This window comes from Panthera leo, chromosome B3, assembly GCF_018350215.1.
Source record: "Panthera leo isolate Ple1 chromosome B3, P.leo_Ple1_pat1.1, whole genome shotgun sequence".
NCBI classification, from domain to species: Eukaryota; Metazoa; Chordata; class Mammalia; order Carnivora; family Felidae; genus Panthera; species Panthera leo.
In genome coordinates this window covers 141,739,918-141,760,450 of record NC_056684.1, presented here as the reverse complement: position 1 = coordinate 141,760,450, position 20,533 = coordinate 141,739,918, and the positions used below count along the sequence as shown (strand labels likewise).

Sequence of the window (20,533 nt, the reverse complement as noted above, 5' to 3'; positions counted from 1 at the left end):
ACCCCTCCCCCACACGCTCTCATCCCTGGAGCCCCCTCCAGGTGTCACCACTGGGTGGCTCTCCAGGGTTGGCAGACCCTGAGAGCCTCCCTGGGGGCGTCCAGGCAGGTTTGGGCAGCACGGGGGTGGGGGGGGTGGCTGACTACAGCGGGGACACAAGACAGGGGGCACACATGGGGGGACGTGCTGGGCCAGGGGGTGTGAAGAAAGGGCGAGGTACCGAGTGGACTCCTGCGTGGCGGGTGGCTGACGGACGGCAGAGAGGCTCCTGAGCACAGGGCCAGCTTGGGGTCTGCCAGCAAAGTGAAAGAGGGACAAGGCAAGGCGAGAACGTAGGAGGGAATGAAGCCAGGACACGGGGCTTGGAGGGGCCAGGTGGTGAAGGTATCGGGCCAGGGGCGCCCAGGCTGAGAGGCTGGGGCTCGACCCTGGGGAGGGCAGGAGGGGCCGAGCGGGACCCAGGACAGAGACCGGAGTGGGCAGGTGTCAGCGAAAACAAGGTTTGGGAGCCCCTGTGGCGGTGGCAGGCTGGGGCGGGGTCACCATAAGGAGGCCGGGAAGCAGCCTGGCTAGGCGATGCACCATCCCTGAGGACGGATGTTGAGGTCCCCAGGGACGATGGGTGGGGGCCAGTGACCGGCATCAGAGCGGGTGACTCGGCAGAGCGGGGTGCGGAGGGGGATCTGGGCGTGGAAGCGGGCTGCTGAGGGGGCCTGTCAGACGAGGGTGGACGAGAAAAGCGGCGGGGCCTGGAGGGTTTCCCGCAGCTTCCTCCCAACCCGCTTCACAGAAGCCCCCCCTCCCCCACCCTCCGCGACACCGGGCTTTGACTCTCCCCGGGACACGGGAGTGGTCGGCTGCCTGGGGCCTCTCCCCCCGGCCCCTCCGGTCTGGGGGGTGCACCAGGAGCCCTCCCGGAGTGGCTCCCCTGCCCTGCGGCCTCCCGCGGCCGCCCGGGCTGCCCTCCCAAGGGAGAAGGCCCCGCAGCCCGCGCCGAGGAAGACGAAGCCCCGGCGGCCCATCTGCACAAGGTCATCTGCACTTGGGGCTGCGCACCCCCCTCCCCGACCCCTCCCACCAGCCGTGCTCGAGCCCCCGACAGGCGCTGCCGCCCAGGAGGGGACCCCAAGCGTCCCCGCCCCAGCGGGCTCCGGAAATCCCCCGGCTTCCCAGAAGGGCTGGCTTTCCGGGCCCCCGGGCAGCCAGCGCCGCGCGCACGCGCACCTGGCCCCACCCCTCTCCGCGGGGCGGGAGAGCGGCCGGGCACAGCGCCCCCTGCGGCCGGAGGTGGAGGCGCACAGCGAGGAACCCTCGGGCCTTGCCGGCCCAGCAGCCCGGGAAGGAGGGCAGGGCAGAGGCGACCAGGAATTTGCCAAGGCCAGGCGGTGGGGAGGGGAGGATGGGCAGTCCCCCCGCCCCGCCAGGGCCGCAGAGGGGCTCTGGCCACCAGCTCCTGGGACTCATGGGGACTAGTACATAAGCAACATGTAACGGATGATGGGGGGGGGGGGGGGGGCTCGATCCAGGTCACTATCAGCTAGGCACAAGCTTCCTCAGAGCCCGCCCTGCCACCGCCCTGCTAGCTGTAATGCCAAGTTCCAATAGCACGGAAAACCCCGCCTGACACACAGCTCGCCCTCCGGACTGTTGCACGAATGAGCGAACCTGGGAGGTCCAGGGCAGGGGAAGCTTTGGAAATGAAAAACTGCAAGGAGAAGGTGAAGAGCGGTGGGAGAGAGAGGTTGGAAAAGTAGGTCAGGGCTGGGGCTTAGCTTTGAGCATAGGTGGAAAGCTTTGGAAAGCTTCCTGTTCTGCAGGAAGAGGGGAGCCACTGCAGGTTCAGGTGGGGTGGTGAGAGCCCCAGCTAGGAGACTGGCTCAGTAGTGACTGCAGGAAGCTGGAGAGGAGCAGCCGGGAACCAGAATAAGGGGTTGAGGCCTGTTGGCCACTAGTGAGCAGCCCCAGGAGCCAGCTTCCAAGGCCAGGAATGCCCTCGAAGACTCTGGGCAGGGCGGGTACGGTACTGCCCCCTAAATAGGGACTGCGGCTTTTTCGTAAGGGGTCGGAGAGCCACTCAGGCAGCGGGCCCAGTGGCAGGAGGAAGGCAGGCAGGCCTGGGTTTTGAATCCCGACTGCTGGGACCTTTGCCAGTGACCCTAGACCACGACATGGGGCTGTGCCGCAGAGCTCCTCCCAGAGCAGTTTGGAGGAGAAAATGAAACGGTGCTCACCGTGTCGAGCATGGTCCTGGGCAAGTTAGGTTCTCAACGAATGTCCCCACAGCCATCTGGAGATAGGGACAAGGGCAAAGGAGGGACGCTGGCCTCACCGCTATGCGGGGGTGCCCACGGAAACGATTCCACAGCCCTCCATGACCTCGCTTCCTTCCCATCTAAAACCCAGAAATGCACACTCGATCTTCGACCACGGCCACCCCTCAGCTCAGCTCTACCTCAAGCCTTCGCTCAGCAGTTCTGGGCCTCACGCGGGCCTGGGACTCGCCACCTCAGCAACATTCTGTCAGCAGCCCCTTCCATCATTAGCAAAGAGGGAAAGTCACATGAATCTCCTCGATCAGTACAGCAGACACCAGGGCCCCAGCCAGGACAGAGCAGGACGCTCCTCTGCATTTTGCTTTTAGCCAAATCCTCAGGAGCTCTCGGTATATAGTTTATCAGGCTGTTCAGTCTTATCCCAGTTAGTAAGCCCTTCTTTTAGGCACCGGAGCTCCCAGAACTGCCACTGGGCATCAGTGGGCCATGAGAATGTCATTTGGCCGTGCTGTGCTTTCTGAAAAGCGGGCGGGCTCTTCATGAAAACTCTGGCCCATCGGCCCATCTCGGAGCGGAGGGATGTTCAGGAAGCAGTTCTCGCCAGCACGGGTGGAATCCTGTGCGTTTCCATTTCCGTGCCGGAAGGAAACCCAGAGGAGCCACCCCAGGCAGCTTGTGGCCAGGTGTCCCGTGTAAGGAGACTCGGGGAGAGGCGGCTTGGAGGACTGGGGGACAAACGAGAACCACAGGCATTGAAAAGCTTAACAACGTTATGCGTTTATTATATTTTATAGAGCCATGTTACACATGCGTGGTGCTTCAAACGGAGTTATCGTTAAATGTTTTTCTGGATGCAAAGCCATCTGATGCTTGATGCGGATGCCTTAAATACTATAATATTTCTGCATCTATGACCTATGAGCTAAGGAAAAACCAAGGACAATTCCAGAAATGGCAGAGAACATTTAAGAAAAGATGTACATGAGACATGACGCTAAGTCCTTGAGTCAGGGCCTACGGAAGTTACCAGAAAGTGAATAAAAACAGAATCGTTCTATGAAAATGGCTTGACCAATCACCGTCCGGAGATACTAGAGCCTGGTTAACAGTTACGGATGTCGCAGAAACAAGGTTACTCTGTTCGGTACTGATGCCCCTTGCCCTCCACTATGTGCGCAGACATCGCGTGGCCCCCAGATAGGGCAGCAGACAGAACACAGCGCGGCGCCTGCCCCCTCCCCGCGACATCCCGATGCCGTTTCTCGCGGCACCTGTCTTGAACGAAAAAGCTGTCAACTGGGTCAAACTTGCCGCTCTGTGGAAAATCAATCATCGCGACTTCGATGGAACGTGATCCCGCCGCACCCGCTCACCCTCTGCAGACTCGCAGAACGCTGGTCGGAAACACGGGGAGCGGAGCGGGGTGACCGGCTCGCGGGGAGTCCCGTTTGCCTGCTGACCTAACCAAGGCCGACGTTTCGTTCCAACATTCCCTTCCAGCTGTTGTAAGGGGAGCGGAAGAAGCGCCTCAGCAGTACGCCACCCACCCCCTCCCACCGTCTCCGCACGGTCCCAGCTCAGACATCCTCTCCAGCACCTTCCAGCATCCTCTCCGGCTTGAAGGGACTGCCAGGAGCCTGACGCCGCTGCTCTGAAGGGCCTGCGTTCACACCGTTCGGGCAAGCAGGGAACTTGTGCACAACGTGAGCGGTGACAAAGGAGGCCGAGGCCGGTAAGTCAGGGGGCAGTGGAGGGCGTGACCGGAGCGGCAAGGAAGCAGAGCTTGCAACCTGGGCTTCCTCCCCTGCCTCGGGGGTGAAGTCTGGGTGCTGCCATCACCCGCCGGACTTGACCGATGCCAACAGGAGCCAGGACAAAGGGCTACGAAGTTAGGCGAGTATCCCTGCCCCCTAAGGCTGGGCGTCTGCGGCCACCCAACGACAGGCAGGCCAGGAGGAGGCCTCCCGGCAGGGTCGTGGCGTAAAGGGAACGCCTGTAAACAGCTTCCGCTCTCCCGCTACACCAAACCTCTGGGATCCTTGCTCTTGCTGGTGGTCAGATGTCCAGAAAACAGAAGGAACTTAAGAATCAAAAGAGGAATAACGCACGGCTCTCCTAAGCCGTGCTCGTCTCAGGCCACAGACGGGTCAGACAAGAAATGATGGATTCTCGCTGCCCGTGCGGGGCGCGGGCGGGGTCGTCGGGTCTCCGGGAGGGCCAGGGGTCCCTGCGCCTCGGACGTACGTTCGGAGGTGAGTGACAGTGGCTAAGTGTGGCTGGGCAGAGCGGGGGCGGCAGTAAAGCCCCCTCACGGCACCGCAACTGCTCAGGCCGACCGCGAATCTCCCTGGGTTCTGGCTGAACGGAAGTGACTCTCCTCTGTGAAGACACCATCTAGAACTCTGCTCGGAAACACTGGCAGGCACCGAGATACTAGGCTGTCAAAGGGCCTTACTTCCCTCAGATCCAGCAAAATAAGTGACGTTTAAAAGAACTTGCACATGAAAACCGAATGGGGGGTGGGGGTGGGGGAAATCTTGATTTTCCTCAAATCCTCAGGCCTTGAATCTAGGCACAGCACACAAACACCACGTGAAACCAACAGCGTGAGTTCAATGTCACCTTGGAAAATAAAGGTCACTCTGGGGTGACGGTTCTTTATACAAATATTATGCTTCCCCCTGAGCCCCACTACCAAAAAGGGGGGGAAATAATAAGAAATCCAAAAATAGAAAACAACTTCTTGTAAAGTGTAAACTTATCCTCTGGAGTTTTTATATTACATACGCTAGAAACGTGCATTTGTTTCCGCTGGGATGTAAGAAAATAGGTCTATCAGTATTACTTATAAATCAGATTAATCCTCAAGACAAGTGACTCACTGTTAGAACACCACTTCCAATTTTAGTAAATCACATCTTTAGCAAAATTATAAATTCTCACCACAAGCAAAACGGGTTTGGGTTCCAGCCAATGAGAACAAGCTACTCTTAACACCGCCACTCGCTGATTCGTTTCCTACACTATTGGGAACGGAGATTACCGCCGAGGAACCCGGGACCTTACGTGGTCTTCAAACCCCCAATCAAATTCCCGTCAGCACTGAACTCTGCAGACTGAGAGGTGACACACGGGCAAGCAGTCCCGGGGAGCGACGACGGTTCACTCAGAGACGAAAGGGGCGCAAGAGATGACCGAGGCATCCCCCAAGGATCAAGGCACAGAGGAAGGGGGACCTCGCTCCACGTGGGAGCCTGGCTTCTCTGTAGGTCACGGCGTGGCTCTTGGGGCTGCTGGCGCGACACAAGTCTGTCTTGCCGTGGGTCCCCGGGCGGAAGTCCTGAGGACAGCGCGGGGACCGGGCTCCCGTGTGGCGGCGCTGGGCGGGGTGGGGTGGAGGGGACGAGGCTCCAGACTCCTAACACGGCCACCCCACCAGAGTGGCATTCGGTACGGCCACCCAGAGACTGCTCACCTGAGGGTGGGGAGGGAAGGTACGGGCGTTTTCCGCCACGGGCCTCGGCAGAGGCCTCGGCCCCAGGTCCGGCCAAAGAAGCGGGCGCGCGCCGGGGCGCGCGGCTCTGAAGGGGACCTCCACCGCGGGCTTACCTCTCTCCTGACTGCCAGATACAGCAAAGCCTGGCTTATCCAGAGAACAGCTGGGGTCTTCTCATTAACTCACTTCCATCAAACTACCCAATGGATAACAGATTCTGAACGAATAAAACAAAGCGTCTGAAGTTAAAATTTTCATCTTATGATTCAGAAGGCACTTCAAAATTCCGGAGAGCCATAGGGTCACTGTCATTAGGTCACCAGCCCTCCTGTGCAGGACCGATGGAGAAGGTGGAAGAGACAGGGCTACATCTTGGACCTGATGGTGTCCTGGACATCTTGTAAATAAATCTCAGGCATTAGCTAGTTTGTCAGTTACCTTGCAGAGTCAAGCCTACAGCACAGAGACACCCGGTGTGTTTGCATTTTGAATACATGGGATTTTGCTGTTATCTTGGCGGCTTATAAAACATTCTCACGAGCCCGATATGGGACTCGAAGTAAAATTCAAAAATTATAATCGTACATTTAGGAGGTCACAACGTGAGAGGTCAAGTACTCACTGAGTACAACTTTCTTAATCATCGCATCACCCTGCCAATCTGCGCTCGGTACCCGGCTGGAAGCGTGACGTTAATAAGCCGCTGGGCACTCAACTGCTGCATCTGCCAGCGTGCGAAGACCCCACCGGACGGGGGGAGCCAAGGCTCTCAAGCCAACAGCCAAGAACCGGAAGCGCTTCCCGAGCCGCGGAGGCGCCCGCTGCCCCCTCTGCTCGCGCCCCGCCTGGTCGCCAGCTTACCTGGAGCGCGCGCACAGGCCGGGGCACGACTGTTTCAGCCACGCTTTTGCTGGGGGAGCTAAAATCAAAATCCTATCTCCCACGGGTCCGGCTGGGGGTCCTCTGAGGTAGTTCCTTAACTCGGGACGCCTGTCACCTACTCGCTCTCAGAGCTCAGCACGCGTAGGAAGGACCAAAACATCTATGTGCTGCTTCAATCACCAGTCACCGTAGCTGAGCGCGAAAGTAAAGGAAACTTCAGTTGCTTTATTTGGCTTCCAATTTCTGGGAGGCTCAAGAATTGGAATTATTCTGGACAACAAAAGGAAATAAGACTGTGCTTACAGAGCTTTCTCTGCCGTATTCTTTCTGTAGGATTGCTGTTTTATTGTTGCCCTTTCTGTTACATGGGCTGTACACATCAGGTGGTAAAAGGTACAATACATTCTACAACTGAGCACCACTTTCTGTAACTGAACAGGCAAAGAGAGTACACTGAACATCAGCATCTGGCAGTATTTTTCGGGAAAAAAAAAGTGACTAAAATGGGTTTAAATTGATTAACACTATTAAATCACATCTAATATTTGGTACTACATGATTCAATACAGCTATACGATACAATTATACAAAATGTGTTAACATCAAAGAATACAACCAAAATTAAGATAGCAAACAAAACCTATAGAACTTTTTTTTTTTTTACAGGAAAATACTTTTGAAGTATGCATGTAACTGCCCATTCTTTTAAAGAAAATCTACTGCAAGCAAAGTTATCAACCTCCAGAAAAATCACACGTAGCATTACTAAGCATATCCCCAAAAAGTGTACAATATGCACACTTGGAAAATACAAAATTAAAAAAATTGTAAGCAACAGGTGAGCTTCGTATTTATAAGAATGTGAAAAGAAGTCCCGTTTTCAGCACTGTTGTATAAAGAATCGTCTTTTGATGCGAAGTTCATGAATTGTCCTCCTGTTGGGACCACACTTTACAAAAACACCGTGTTTTTGAAACGAGATTACAGAGCAAGACAGAGCATCGTAGCCATGTCATCTTATTAAAGTTTGTTTTTTTTTTTTTTTTTAATTTTTACTACTTTATCAAAACATGTCCCTTAGGTGTGTAGGATTCATTTTTAAAATTCTTTCCTAGAAACAATATACAAAGGAGAGGCGTCTTTATTCCCCATCACACTCCTGGAAGATGCTCCCCGGGGTCGAGAAGGGTCTTCTCCGTTCCTCTTCTCACTGGTTGTTTTTGGCCTTAGCGTGTGTTAAGATGTGAGATTTCAGGTTAGTCGACTGAGCAAACTTCTTATTACAGCCGTCGAAGGGGCACACGTAGGGCCTGTCCCCGGTATGGATGCGCACGTGTGTGCGCAAATTGAAGTCCAGTGAAAAGCGCTTCCCGCAGCCTTCGAACGTGCACTGTCCAGGAGAGACCAGAGAGAACCCGCTCAGACTCTGACCAGGCCGCGAGGGCGCGAGCAGCTGGCTGCTGCGCCACGGAACGGCCCGCTCCCCTCACCAGACGCCGTTCCCTCCCTGTTCTGGGGAAGCGTGCCCGTCCCGTCACCGGGTAACTCCTGAACCCGCCTCACGACTTATTTCAATACGAGGGAGGAGAAATACCAAGAATCTCCCTCAGTATCATGTTAAGGTGTTCGTATTTCTGTCGATGTTTCAAATACGAAACTACAAATGAGGGGAGCCCGGGTGGCTCAGGTGGCTAAGGGTCTGACTTCGGCTCAGGTCACGATCTCACGGCTCGTGTGAGTTTGAGCCCAGCATCGGCTCTGTGATGACCGCTCGGAGCCTGGTGCCTGCTTCGCATTCTGTCTCCGTCTCTCTCTGCCCCTCCCCTGCTAGCGCACGGTCTCTCTAATCTAAACCAACATTAAATAAGTCAACAAACAAATGATTAGGAAGAGTTCTGGCGTCAAGTGTCAAAAGCACCATGTTGGGATGCCAGGCTGGCTGTCAGAAAAGCATGTGACTCTCGGTTTTGGGGTCGTGAGTTTGAGCCCCACATGGGGTACAGATATTACTTAAATAAAAGTTAAATAAGGGGCGCCTGGGTGGCCCGGTCGGTTGAGCATCTGACTTTGGCTCAGGTCATGATCTCACGGTTTGGGAGTTCGAGCCCCGCATCAGGTTGTGTGCTGAGTGCTCGGAGCCTGGAGCCTGGAGCCTGCTTCAGACTCTGAGTCTCCCTCTCTTTGCCCCCCACCGCACCCCCCGCTTGTGCTCCATAAGCATTTAAAAAAGTTACAAAAAAAAAAAAGAACCCCGTTAGAGCTGTATTGCTAGTTCGTTCACTGGTCACGGGTTTCTAAAAAACAAGACAAAACGTTAACTATCCTTATTCTCGTCCGGTAAGATGTCGTGAGTTCCCGGTCGATTAGGAACTCAACATGCTTAAATCAACCACAGGAAACAAACTGCTTGCACACCACCGTGAGCGCACTAGCAATGCAGTTTTAGGCTTACGTGAGCAATCCTGTTGTTCCCTGCAGGTGAGATACGCCCCCTCAACCCCCCCTCCCACCCCCACCCTACAGCCCGCCTCCAGGACCTGAGATCCGGCCTGTGGGGAAGTCGAGAGCCGGGCAGCCCTTCTCAGTATTTCCTTGGGACACCAGTTTTGTCTCTCGCAGAAGAGCACTCAGAGTGCTCGGTCTCTGGGCTGCGTCTCCCGAGCACCCACGGCCCTGCCTACACCTGCAGGCGGCGGGGAAGGGGAAGGGACTGGCTCTACCTGAAAGGGCTTCTCTCCAGTATGAACCAGTTGGTGTCGTTTTAGTTTTGAGCTCTCGACAAAAGCTTTGCCACATTCTGCACAGACGTGGACTCTGGGGCCGTGGGTGTGCAGATGTTTTCTCATGGCAGAGTTATCCCTGAACATCTTTGTGCAGCCCTTCGAACAGAGAGAGAAGCTTAGTGGTTCACACTGCAGCTGTTACAAAGGATCCAACCGCTTAATCGCCTTCACTGATACAAGAAACCACGTAACCCCCCAACGCCCCCCCTTAAATTTTACTTAGTATTACAATAGAAATGTTGTATCATTTAAGACAAAAAACCAGCTAGCTGGAAAGGGCCTTCTCATTTAACGCAAACCCTTCTTACAGAAGAGGAAACTGAGGCTCAGAGATGTCTTCAGGTAGACTTGCCCAAGGTCACACCGCTAGTAGGAGCCGAGCTGGGAATAGAACCCAGCACCCTGGCTTCCGGCCACACCGCAGCCGCCTCACCTGATAGGCCACCCCCACCCCCACCCCGATGGAGTAACACAAGCCCTGATAAACCAAAGGAGGTGAACTGGCGGCTGTCCACCACGACCTTGGGTGGGCCCCTTATTCTGTGCTGCAAGAATGGGCTGTCCTCCGTCGCCTACTGTTCCCTCTTCTCTCTTTGCCTCTTCCCCTTTCTTGACAGAGAAAGAAGAGCGTCTCCAAGGAAGGACAACTGCAGAAGAAACTGACTCGGTGAGACACCAGAAGAGAAGCAGGCGCGCGGGCACCAGGGCAGGGCGGGGAGGCGGGCGGGCACGTGGTGCTCCCGAGAAGCATGGCCTCGCGGCCCTGGCAGTTTCTTCTGCAGTTGCTGTCCAGGGATGGAGGAGTGGGGTGGGCGGACAGCACACCGGGGTCCTCCCGGGAGGGGAGAGCCACAGCTTTTCCGCTTTGACCCTCAGTCTGGGTTTCCATTTAGAAGATGGGATTTTCAAAAACGTAATTTGGAAAAGGAGGACACAGAGAAGTTAGAGGGGACGACAGGCTCGGAAGGCGTAACTGTTTTCAAATGCTTATTTGCTTTTTGGCCCCACAGGAAACAGTGTCCCACTTCAAGATCTCCACGGTGAGAGCGTTAAAAAAAGGACGCAAAGAAGCCGGGAGGCCAACACGAGGACCAATTGAGACTTCTCCTCCAACTGTCGATCTTTAAAAAACATTCTTTATTCCATTAAACATTTCTCTCTTCTTTCTCTTCGCCTACGTGGTACTTCTTTATCTGTTAGTTTTCCATCCATCCAATTAGGTGTGAAACACACCCAGCCAACACCTCCAAGGACTTTTTGGACCGGCCTTCTGTTTGGAAGGCTAACCACATTTGAAAACAATTAAGCACCCCTCGAGTAACACACAATTGACAGGGTAAATTAAGAAAATTATGCAGGATATGAAGTTTATTAGGCTTGCTTTAGTGACATCCAAAATAATTTCCAAATTTCCACAATGAGTTTACAGTCCCATGAAGGTCCGCGGGTGAGACACAATCCCAAGTCTTAAGACTGACTTGTTAATGATCCAATAAGGAGAAATAAAATCCTAACACTGCATATTCAATATATAATAAGAGTAAAAACATTGGCACCCTACAGTAACCCCATTTAATACCATTTAAATTTAAGTGGCCTTTACTGAACAACAAAACTTACATCACAAACAGAGCCTCCTGAATTTAGAAACCAAAGATTGTAGTTCCTCGCTTAATGATCAGATGGAAATTAAAGTGCAGATTTCTCAGGAGCTCTCTAAATCTTTGCTGGCAGTTTAACGAAGACCTTCCCCCTAGCATTACTTACTTTATGAGGGCAAGCTATTGTTCTTGGAGCATCATCTTCTTTAATTTTTCTTGGCTTCATTCTTACCAAAAAAGAAAAAAAAAAAGAAAAAAAAAAAGAAGAGAGAGAAAGAGATTTGTAGGAGTGGGTAGACTCATCTGGCATAAATCATATAGCCCCTGAAATGTTTTCCTTATAGATACAAACCACTAAGATCACAACACGCGTCCAGGAGGGAAGGGATGCGACCACCGCAGCGAGCACCCGTGACCGGGAAGCACCTTCCCATTTCACAGATGCGGAAGCTGGCGCTCACGGAGGTGGGGCCGCTGCCAGGGTCTCCCAGCGAGTGAGCGGGGGCAGCTCAGAACGGACCGGCCCTGAGGTCAGGGTGCTTCCAGGACCTGCTCTTTCCTTCAAGCTCTTTAAATAACACAAGAGACCACCAGCCCAGACCACAGAGGAATCTCCTAGCGGGAGCAAAGCATGGTGTCCAGGGGCAGCAGCTGTGATGGTAAAGCTGCCTTGTGAAAAGGAAGCGGCAGGTACGGGAGGGTCTTGGACATACATCCCTCCGATACCGCTACAAAAAAAGGGGGGGGAGGGTTCATTTCATACTGACGGGCCTTATCTTTAAAATACTTTTTTAAAAGGTACAGAATAGTTCTTGTAAACAGAATTACTTACATTATCTCTGGAAAGAGACACAGTAACAAACTGTTGGTAGCGAGGCTTGACGGGGGAGCCCCTATGGGTTCCTATGGGAGCCCCTGGTGGCCAGGCGGGACGGGAACACCCCATACCCTTTCCCTTTCCCTTTCCCACTGTTTAATTTTTATCATACTACTTTTGGTGGCGGTGGGGGGGGAGATTACCATTTTTCAAAAAATAAGTGCGTTTTTTTTTTTTAAGTGACAGCGATTTCTGGCCCTGCTCCGGGACCGGGTAAAACAAGAGGCCTGATCACGTACGTGGGCAGCGGGGAGAGCCCTGTGCCGAGTCACTACCCAGCGAGCTTGCTGATTTGATAGCTTACCTACCTGCTATTTCCACTGAACCAACCTTTGGTCATTTGTCAAAACTCTCTCTCCAAATACTCCCTACAGATCTGTGTGTGGTAGAGGGGTGAGAGATTAAGAGTTCCTAGAAAAACTAGAAAAACAGATTTACATCTCTGAAACAGACGTTCTCTCCTGTCCCTACGTCTGTCACCTCACGCTCCTAGGTGAGGACACACAGTTAACAGGTAAGCAAGAGAGTCAGTGAGGCCTTCCCAAGAAGAGCTAACTTACCAGCGCTCTTTCGGTACAAAAGATCTCTGTGGTCTTCTTTAAGTTAGCCAAGGCCCTAACAATACCCTTCTTCACCCTCGGTCTGGGAAAAGGGCGACCGGAAGCTTCCATTTGATAAAACCTGAACTCACGTAGTCACCTAGTTAAAACTCTCCATCCCTGGGCGAGCGTCATTGAAACAATTTACCTGGTGGCTGTGACTTATTTCTACACTTCACTTGATCTCAGCCAAAAGGCCCGAGAAGTGATGTGTAATTTACTTCTAAGGAGTTTGTTCAAAGCCGCATACCCTTCCCACTTTAAATTCTAGCAGAGCATTTTCGTCTTGGTACCCGCCCCCATTCCAACCCTGTAGAAAGCACGTTCTTTCTTGGACTTGGAAGATCACCCCATCAGTTAGCAGATACTTTCTAAGTGCCTGTTTGTATACAGGGCTCTGAACTATCCGGTTATCTTAAACACCACTAAATCCTGGAGCTCAAGAACGAGCTCGCAGAACTAAGGAGAACAGAAATTTGGTGCCACTGCGCCACCTGGAGGTAACAGCAGAGTTCGGAAGACAACAGTGATTCACATGAGAGGGTTCTACTCCAGTCAGTAGTATTTTATTAAAAATAAAAAAGGGTATATTAAGAACCAAGCTTCAGTCTTTATAATGTTCATCCTTTGACGACTGCACTGAAATGCTCTTTGTCTCGATTGCGGAAGTGGCTACATGACTGCGCCTGTCCAAATTCTCTCAGGTGGCACTCACCTAAGAGAGGGTGGATTTCACTCTATGCAAATTACGTTAATAAACCGACTCTGACAGATTAAGTCACAGACAACCACTTCCTGTCCCACCCATCTGGGGTCAATGTCAGTGAGGTGCCTGCATCAGTAGGACAGGTGTGCCCACGCTACCTTCCATACAGTTTCTTAAATTTATTCCTAGGAACTTGATTTTCAAAAAATGTTGATCATGGAAATTTTCAAATATACACTAAATTAAAGAGCATAGTACCCTGTACCATTTACCAAACTCTTGATTTCTTAAATGTCATTATTACCATTATCGAAATGGTATTCTTCTTAAAATGTCATTTGCAAAATGTGTGCCAGCATTTAGCAGTATCACTGATTTTAGAAAGTTTAAAATGTACTTGGACAAACACCCTTGGACTCAAGAAGGAAGTGGAAGGCTTAACTGCGGCCACTCTTAAGTTCCTTGGCAAATCCTCCTTCACTACAGAGTGGCAAACGAGGCAGTAATGTTGGTACCTTTTACATTTTACTTGAAGGCAAACACTGAAAAGGTCATTTTCCAAAACCTAGATTGAAAAGTAGTTGTGTGTGTGTGTGTGTGTGTGTGTGTGTGAATAAAGACTAAAATTAAAATCTTCGTGGCGCCAACTGATATATAAACCTACAAAATAAAGTGGCTGAAATCCTAAAAAAGAACAAATTTTAAAAAGACTAAAATCCTATGCTGCTACTCAGAGCATCTCCTCAGCCCGTCCCAACTGCTCAGAATAACCAGGACTGGAGTTTCTCCTTGACTGGGATCCTTTGCAAAGGACACCAGGGACGGTGGCTAGGCGCTGTGGCGGAGCCAGGACGGGGGCAGACCTGGCGGGGACTCCTATGGCCGCGTGACCTTGAGCAAATCACTGAACTTCTCAGCCTCAGTTTCTTACTCTGTAAAAAGGCAGAATGCTACCTGCTTTAGAGCTGCCAAGACTGAAAGGGATGATGTACACGAAGCTCTTGGGGGAATGGCAGCTATTATTATCCCCGGCTGTGTGCTAAGTGGGCCTAGCTAAAAAGGAGTTCGTTCCTTAAAAAAAAAAAAAAAAAAAAAAAAAAAAAAGCCAGTCAGACTCAACAACCCAGAAGGTTCTGGTGCTCTAAGCCCCCGTTTTCAACTGAAGGGCTGAGAGACTGAAGAAAAATGGCACAAACAGAAAGGCGCCTTCAATGTATTGCGAATTACAAGCAGGAGCCAGGCAGCCAACAAGAGAAGCTTCTCGCTCTGTTATAGAAACGGGGCCCGGGCTCCCGGTGGCCTGGCCGCCGGCTTCCCACCAGCTCACTCCGCACACGTGGAGGGAACAACCCGGCAAAGCCTGGACTCCGGGGCCAAAACCGGCAGGAGTTTCCTGGCACAATTTTCAGCAGGGGGAAACCGCCAAAGTTCTAAATTGCCCCAGAAGCCAAGATGGAGCGTTTTTGAAGGAGCCGATTCTTGAATGAAAATCAGCCCGTTTGCTGCCAAACAAGCTTCGTCGCCTCCAGACCAGAACCCCCACTGTGACCGTGAGTGACCGTGACCGTGACCGTGACCGTGCTGGTGGGGCTGGGGCGGAAGGCCCCCGGGGCATGGCTCTACCCACAGCCGCAGCTCCCCTCCCTTCCCGGTGCAGAGAATACCGCTGCCCCAGACAGATGAGCGAAGCAGACGGTACATATTCCCACGATGGTCCTCTCGGCCCCACTAGCACATCTCCTCTCTATGCTGACCCCATGAAGGAGTCTCGGGGTGGGAGCGGACAACGACAAAAATGACCAAGCTGGGACTGACCTAACTGCTCTTAATTCTGCTCGTTCTAGACTACGGGTTTCCCAAGGGCTGACTTTAGTTGATGAAAAGGGCACACAGCTTGTCTGATTTCACCAGGAAGTGGAACTCGCCTGGTCCCACCCACCGACCACTTTTTCAAGTATCAAAAAGAACGAAGGCACCGCCCCAATACCAGGACTTTCAAATTAAAGCCCCGATTTCTTACACTTGCTCCCACGCGTGTAACCAATTTACCACTGACCGGTTTTCTAGGCTCGGTGTGGCAGGGCACCCGAACCATTCCTCGCTCAGTTTTCAGGTCCGGGGCGCACGCAGGAGAGGGAAAAGCAGCGAACACGCCGCCTCAAGCCAACAGCTGAGTCACAGAGTGGAGGTGGATAGAGACGGGAGGCCAGCAGAGCAAGTTCTGTGGGTCTTTACAGATGAAGACGACGGGGTCTGGCCACCGACAGTTGGAAACTTGGTGCCTTTCTGTCTTTGGCTTTCAGAGCCCCCGTCCCCAGTGCCAGGGCCCCTGCAGAACCCTATTCGGCAGCTGGTCACACCCATTCTCAAAATGCAAAGACCTAACAAAATAGGGCATTCCAGGCTCTAGCATCTCTCACCACCGCCACCGTCCAATTAGAGACTGGGAAGGCTTGACATGACCCGTTCCACGACACTATGGACAACAGGGATGAGCGTGCGCCCAACCGTATACCCCCACTTTTGTATACACCGTCAGGAAGAGCAAGATCTCATTCTATTCCGTACACAGAATGAAATCTTTAACAGGCTCACTAGCAAAGAGACACACACTACATTCAGATTACGTACACACACTGCCTACTGCAGAACGTACCTGTGCACTAGGGCCGCATTTCCTGCTCGAGGGGCCCCACGTGGGGGCTTTAGGACGCGGAGAGACTTGCAGAGTCGGGGCAAACACGTTCTCTGCACTTTATCAAATTTATGCCCATTTTTAGGCCATGGCTTTCTTAGCACTGCCTCTCTCTTCAGGGGGTTTCTGATCATCTTCCTTTTTTAGAAAACTCTTTCCCGTACCACTAACACCTCCTGGCTTCCCCTCCTACCCATTCTCCATTCCCACTGCGGAACGAACTCAACTTTTCCCGAAGAAACTCTTACAACTCACCCAACTTTCTATTCTGAGTTGAACGTGTTTCCAGCCTGCCTCAGAGCTGCCTTCTTGACTGTCTGTTCACCAGATTCTTTAGGAAGGCTTCTTTGGATGTGCTGGAGTAGATCTGCAGGTGACCCCCCCAGAAAGGGTGCGTGCAACACCAAACAAATCCTTCCGTGTCTAAAATCGCCACTATTTTGCCTGGTATTTGACTGGCAGCTTGGCTGGATCAAGGATTCCAGGTTTGTAGTAACTTTTCCTCACAAATCGCAAAACGTGCCTCCATTGTCTTCTAATTATTGCTGGTGAAGAACAGTCTCATTCGGATTTTGTGGGGTTGAAGACAGCCCTGATGCCCAGGCAAGGCCACATGAAAACGAGCAGAAACGTCTACTCCGCAACAGTGACACGGGCCTCCTGAGTATAGGGCCGAGCTTTCAGATCAGCGACCCCAATTCGTCAGCGAGAGGGAACAAGGCCGAGGGTCACCGTTCTGCTCACCAGCCCCAGGTTCCTTCTCTCCGTAAAACCCTGCCTCTACCCTCTGCTCCTCCACTGAAATACTTCGTGATGTCGAACTTAGAGAAATGTTATTTGTCCCTCTCTCGGACCTTCTGACCAGCCCAGAGGCTTCGGTGATGCTGTCCTTACTCTCCCAATCCACCCCCTATCTGCATGAACGGGCCCTCTCTGCTGTCACTGGTTCCCTTGCCCTCCGGGCACAGGGTTTTCCCAAGCCTTTGTGCTGCGGTCTTTCCGCTCAGCAACCACCCTCTCACGGCACATCCGTCCGAGGCACCTTCCGGCTTCACCCCCCGCATCAGAGCAGTCTAGCCCTAACTTACTTCCTGAAACCACCTCGAGTCCAACAGGGATGACTCATTAGCATCTAAAACCAAACACTGCCGACCCCGAACCCCAGACCGGCACCCTCTCCCAATCTCCTGTCACCTAAGGTGCGAAGCTTTGAACATCCATTTTGATTCCTTTCTCGCTGAGACACACAGCCGGACTGGCTCTCAACTTTTTCCACCATCCCCTGCCACGTTGATCACATCGATTCTTTCATAGTCTGGCCGCCACAGTCCTGGCTCGGGCCTCCGTGACCTCTCCCTCTTGCTGGCTGCACCTGCACCAAGCCAGCCTGGAGACGGCTGAAACGGAATCCTCTCCACGTCCACCTCTGATCACAGAGCCCCTTCTCTACTGTTCACACACCTTTGGCCCCGCCCGCTTCACGCTGAAAATGTCCACATACGTTGGCCCAGTACTCACAGAGCTCAACGATCTCTTAAACTCCAACTGTCTCCCTGTGAGCATCTGAATTCCCAGCCAAACCTATTTTTCTGAACACATAGTGGATGAGGGCTGACTACGCACCTTCCACTGTGCACATGCCACACTAGCCATCAGTCCCGAGGAAATCCCGTCTGCCCGCCAAATCTGAGCGCCTACAAGGCTCAGATCACGTGCCACCCCTTCTACAAGCTTTCCATGACTCCTATGCTCCGTGTCTCTACCCCTGAGAGAGCAGCCCCTATCCTCACTGAAGTCCAAGTGCAGTAACGAGACGTGACTAACTTTAAAAATACGTGACAATACTAAACACTGGCAAGAAATCGGACTCAGATCTGTCCAAATACTCTAATCTCACTGCTGACTATGTATCTACAGACTCCATTTTTATTTGCGTTTTTGGAGGAAAGTATGGAGTTAATATTTGAGTAACATACCAGTATTTAAAATATGAAGGCAACAACAGCCGGGACAAAGTGTCCTCAACAAGAGGACAGAAGCCTGAACTTTTTTGGGTAAGCCGTGATCAGTCAGAAATAAGCTAATGCGTATGATTCTCCACGACTGCAGTTTCACAGGATAGGACAAAAGGGCACAAACCCCTTTTTGACAACACATCTGACACGTGGTGAAATGGAGGCCCCAAATGGCAGGAGGTTACCCACCTTGTTTTCGGCAGGGCTGGGAGAAACGAGGACATTCCAGGGCCTCCAGCTCTTATCTACTCCCCTCTGCTCTCAGGAGAAAGAAAAGAGAGGGCCCCGTTCTGTTCCCAGATGGTGTGGGATCACAAAGATTTCTCTCTTCCTGTTCCTGTCCCTGCCTAACTAAATTTCCTGGCTATTCCAGGCTTCATTCACCCTCAGGTTGGGAAAAGACGTAGTCCTTCTGCTCCAGAGTTTATGAGTTCTTTTCACTTTATTTACAAGTTTGTCTTTGAGTGTGTTCTCACATCCTCATAACGACTGCCAAACGGCACTGGAAAATAAACAACATGAAAAGCGGCCGAGGCTTCTGTGGGAACCCAGCCCGTCTCAGACAAGACGAACCTGCAGTGGGTTCAGATCGTCCTGACTGCTCACCTTGGACGGTCACGGGGGGTCCTGGCCCTGAAAATGCTTGATCTCATCCTCTCGCGCCAGCTTTAAGTAACAAAACCCCGGGAGCTTCACTGATGGCGTGCTGCAGTACGAACGGACGTGCCTTCCCAGTGGCCAGCTGCGCAGGTCTAGAAGCAGCCCAGGGCCCCTGCAGCTGGGTCCGGCACGATACCCTCAAATTTACAATGTACGCCGGGCGGGGGGGTGGGGGGGTGGGGGGAGGGAGTTGTGTTAAGACAGCGGCTTCCAAACAAATTATGTGCAGTTTTTTCACAGGCAGTATCAATTATGAAATTAAGAAGTATTCGCTGCATCTCTGCCTGCAAGGATCTAAAATGGTGCCACTCACACTAACAGCATAGTTCCTACTCAAAATAAAACTAACTGCTTTTGTTTTCAGACGTTTCCCTAGAGCAAGAATACAAACCGCCCTTGTAACTTAGGCACCAAAACCACAGCTGCCGACACTCAAGCACTTTGTACCATTAAAAAGCAAGGCAAGTTCTTCCGTCTTACCTAGCAAATTCCGCCAGTTGTTTGGGGTCTGAGAGGTCAATGCCGGGTATCCCTCCAGGAGGAAGCTTCTTTCCTGTCATATACTCTGAGTAATCAGGAGGGGAGTTCTCTCCAATGATCTGCTCTTCAACCACTGTCTCATGGTCAATATCTTTTTTTTCATCTGAAACACGCCAGAAGATTATTTTTAGTGGAGCAAAAATGTATGCGTGGGCAAATACGTTAAAGAACTACAAAAAGGGCTTTCGCGAGCAGCTTCTGACGCGGCTGATTTACAGCCGCTAAGCCTCGTGTCTTAGCCACCCAGGCTTCCTCCTCCATCTCTTGAAATCCCGTTTCTGCTTGAAGGTCACCAAAATCTGCGATGCCAAACCTCTGTGCTAGTGTGGCCGTCTCAGCTGGTCTGGGATATTCTCCATTCCTGACTCCGCCTCCACTTGCCTGGGGCTGCTCCCACTTCTGGAACTGGCTTCTCCTCCCTCCACCTCTCGGACTTCTGGTCTCTGTCTACCCTACACGCACCCCTGAAGCGGCCCCGCGGACTGGAAGCTCCTGCCCCAGCCTTCGCCCCGAAGCTGGCCTCACGCCTCCCACTCCAGCCCCACCAGTTATCCCCCGTACTCTTTGCTCCGGCTTTGATGGCCTTTCAGCTCCTCTAAGGACTCCCAGCCCTTCACCCCGACCCCGTGGCCTGTGCTCATGCAAGTTCAGAATGACAGCACTATGCTTTTTGTCGGCTTCTCCCGCGAGACCACGAGGACGGGGTCAGTTCTGATCCCAGGGCCTTCAGTCTGCACATAATTGGCTCCTGATAAATACACGTTCCAAGAATGCACATCTCTACTCATAGGGCTTATCGTCACAAGTCCAACAGGTTAAAAAAATAAGGAATACTGACCCCCGTCATTAATATCCTACATCCCAGATAGTAAATCCTACTGATTTTTGAAAGGTCTTCTCCCCTTGCCCCATGGCCATCAAGGTAGCTCCTACCCTCATCTCAAACCTCAACGACCATCATAATTTCTTAATTCATCCTTCCAATTCCGTTCTCTGCTGTAGCGATGCCCTGTATGCCATAAAGACCAACTGATGCACAAAATACAGTTGATGTATTTCCACCTGTGGCGTGAACCCTTGAGGTATAACTTAACATTTTTTTTTAATGTTTACTTAGTTTTGAGAGAGACATGCTGAGTGTGAGCGGGGGAGGGACAGAGAGAGAGGGGGAGACAGAATCCAAAGCAGGCTCCAGGCTCTGAGCTGTCAGCGCAGAGCTCCACGCGGGGCTCAAACTCACGAACCACGAGATCGTGACCTGAGCCGAAGTCAGACGCTTAGGCGACTGAGCCACCCAGGCGCCCCCAGATGCCTGCTAACTGAAAATTTCTGCTTCTTCATCAAAACGCTTCACAAACAGCTGTAACCAAAGGACTCTCCAAAGTGAAAACAGGCTTATTCGATTC

At 52.3% G+C, this 20,533-nt stretch overlaps 1 protein-coding gene across 3 annotated transcripts in view; it reads right to left on the bottom strand.

Annotated features, from left to right (window-relative positions):
• Window positions 1-3,030: 3,030 nt before the first annotated feature.
• Window positions 3,031-20,533, bottom strand: part of YY1 (YY1 transcription factor) — a 33,109-nt gene continuing 15,606 nt past the window's right edge. The window contains exons 2-6 of one of the 3 annotated variants that reach the window (XR_006204059.1): window positions 19,068-19,230; window positions 11,202-11,262; window positions 9,372-9,530; window positions 5,883-8,041; window positions 3,031-5,748 (exon numbers count right to left, since the gene is read on the bottom strand). Coding sequence is in view for 1 of the 3 variants with exons in the window: in XM_042944263.1 (XP_042800197.1) it covers window positions 7,859-8,041; window positions 9,372-9,530; window positions 11,202-11,262; window positions 19,068-19,230 (566 nt within the window). In the remaining 2 variants the exon portion in view is untranslated. Of the gene's footprint in view, window positions 8,042-9,371; window positions 9,531-11,201; window positions 11,263-19,067; window positions 19,231-20,533 lie in introns of all 3 variants that reach the window. The other 2 variants (XR_006204060.1, XM_042944263.1) reach the window with 2 other exon arrangements.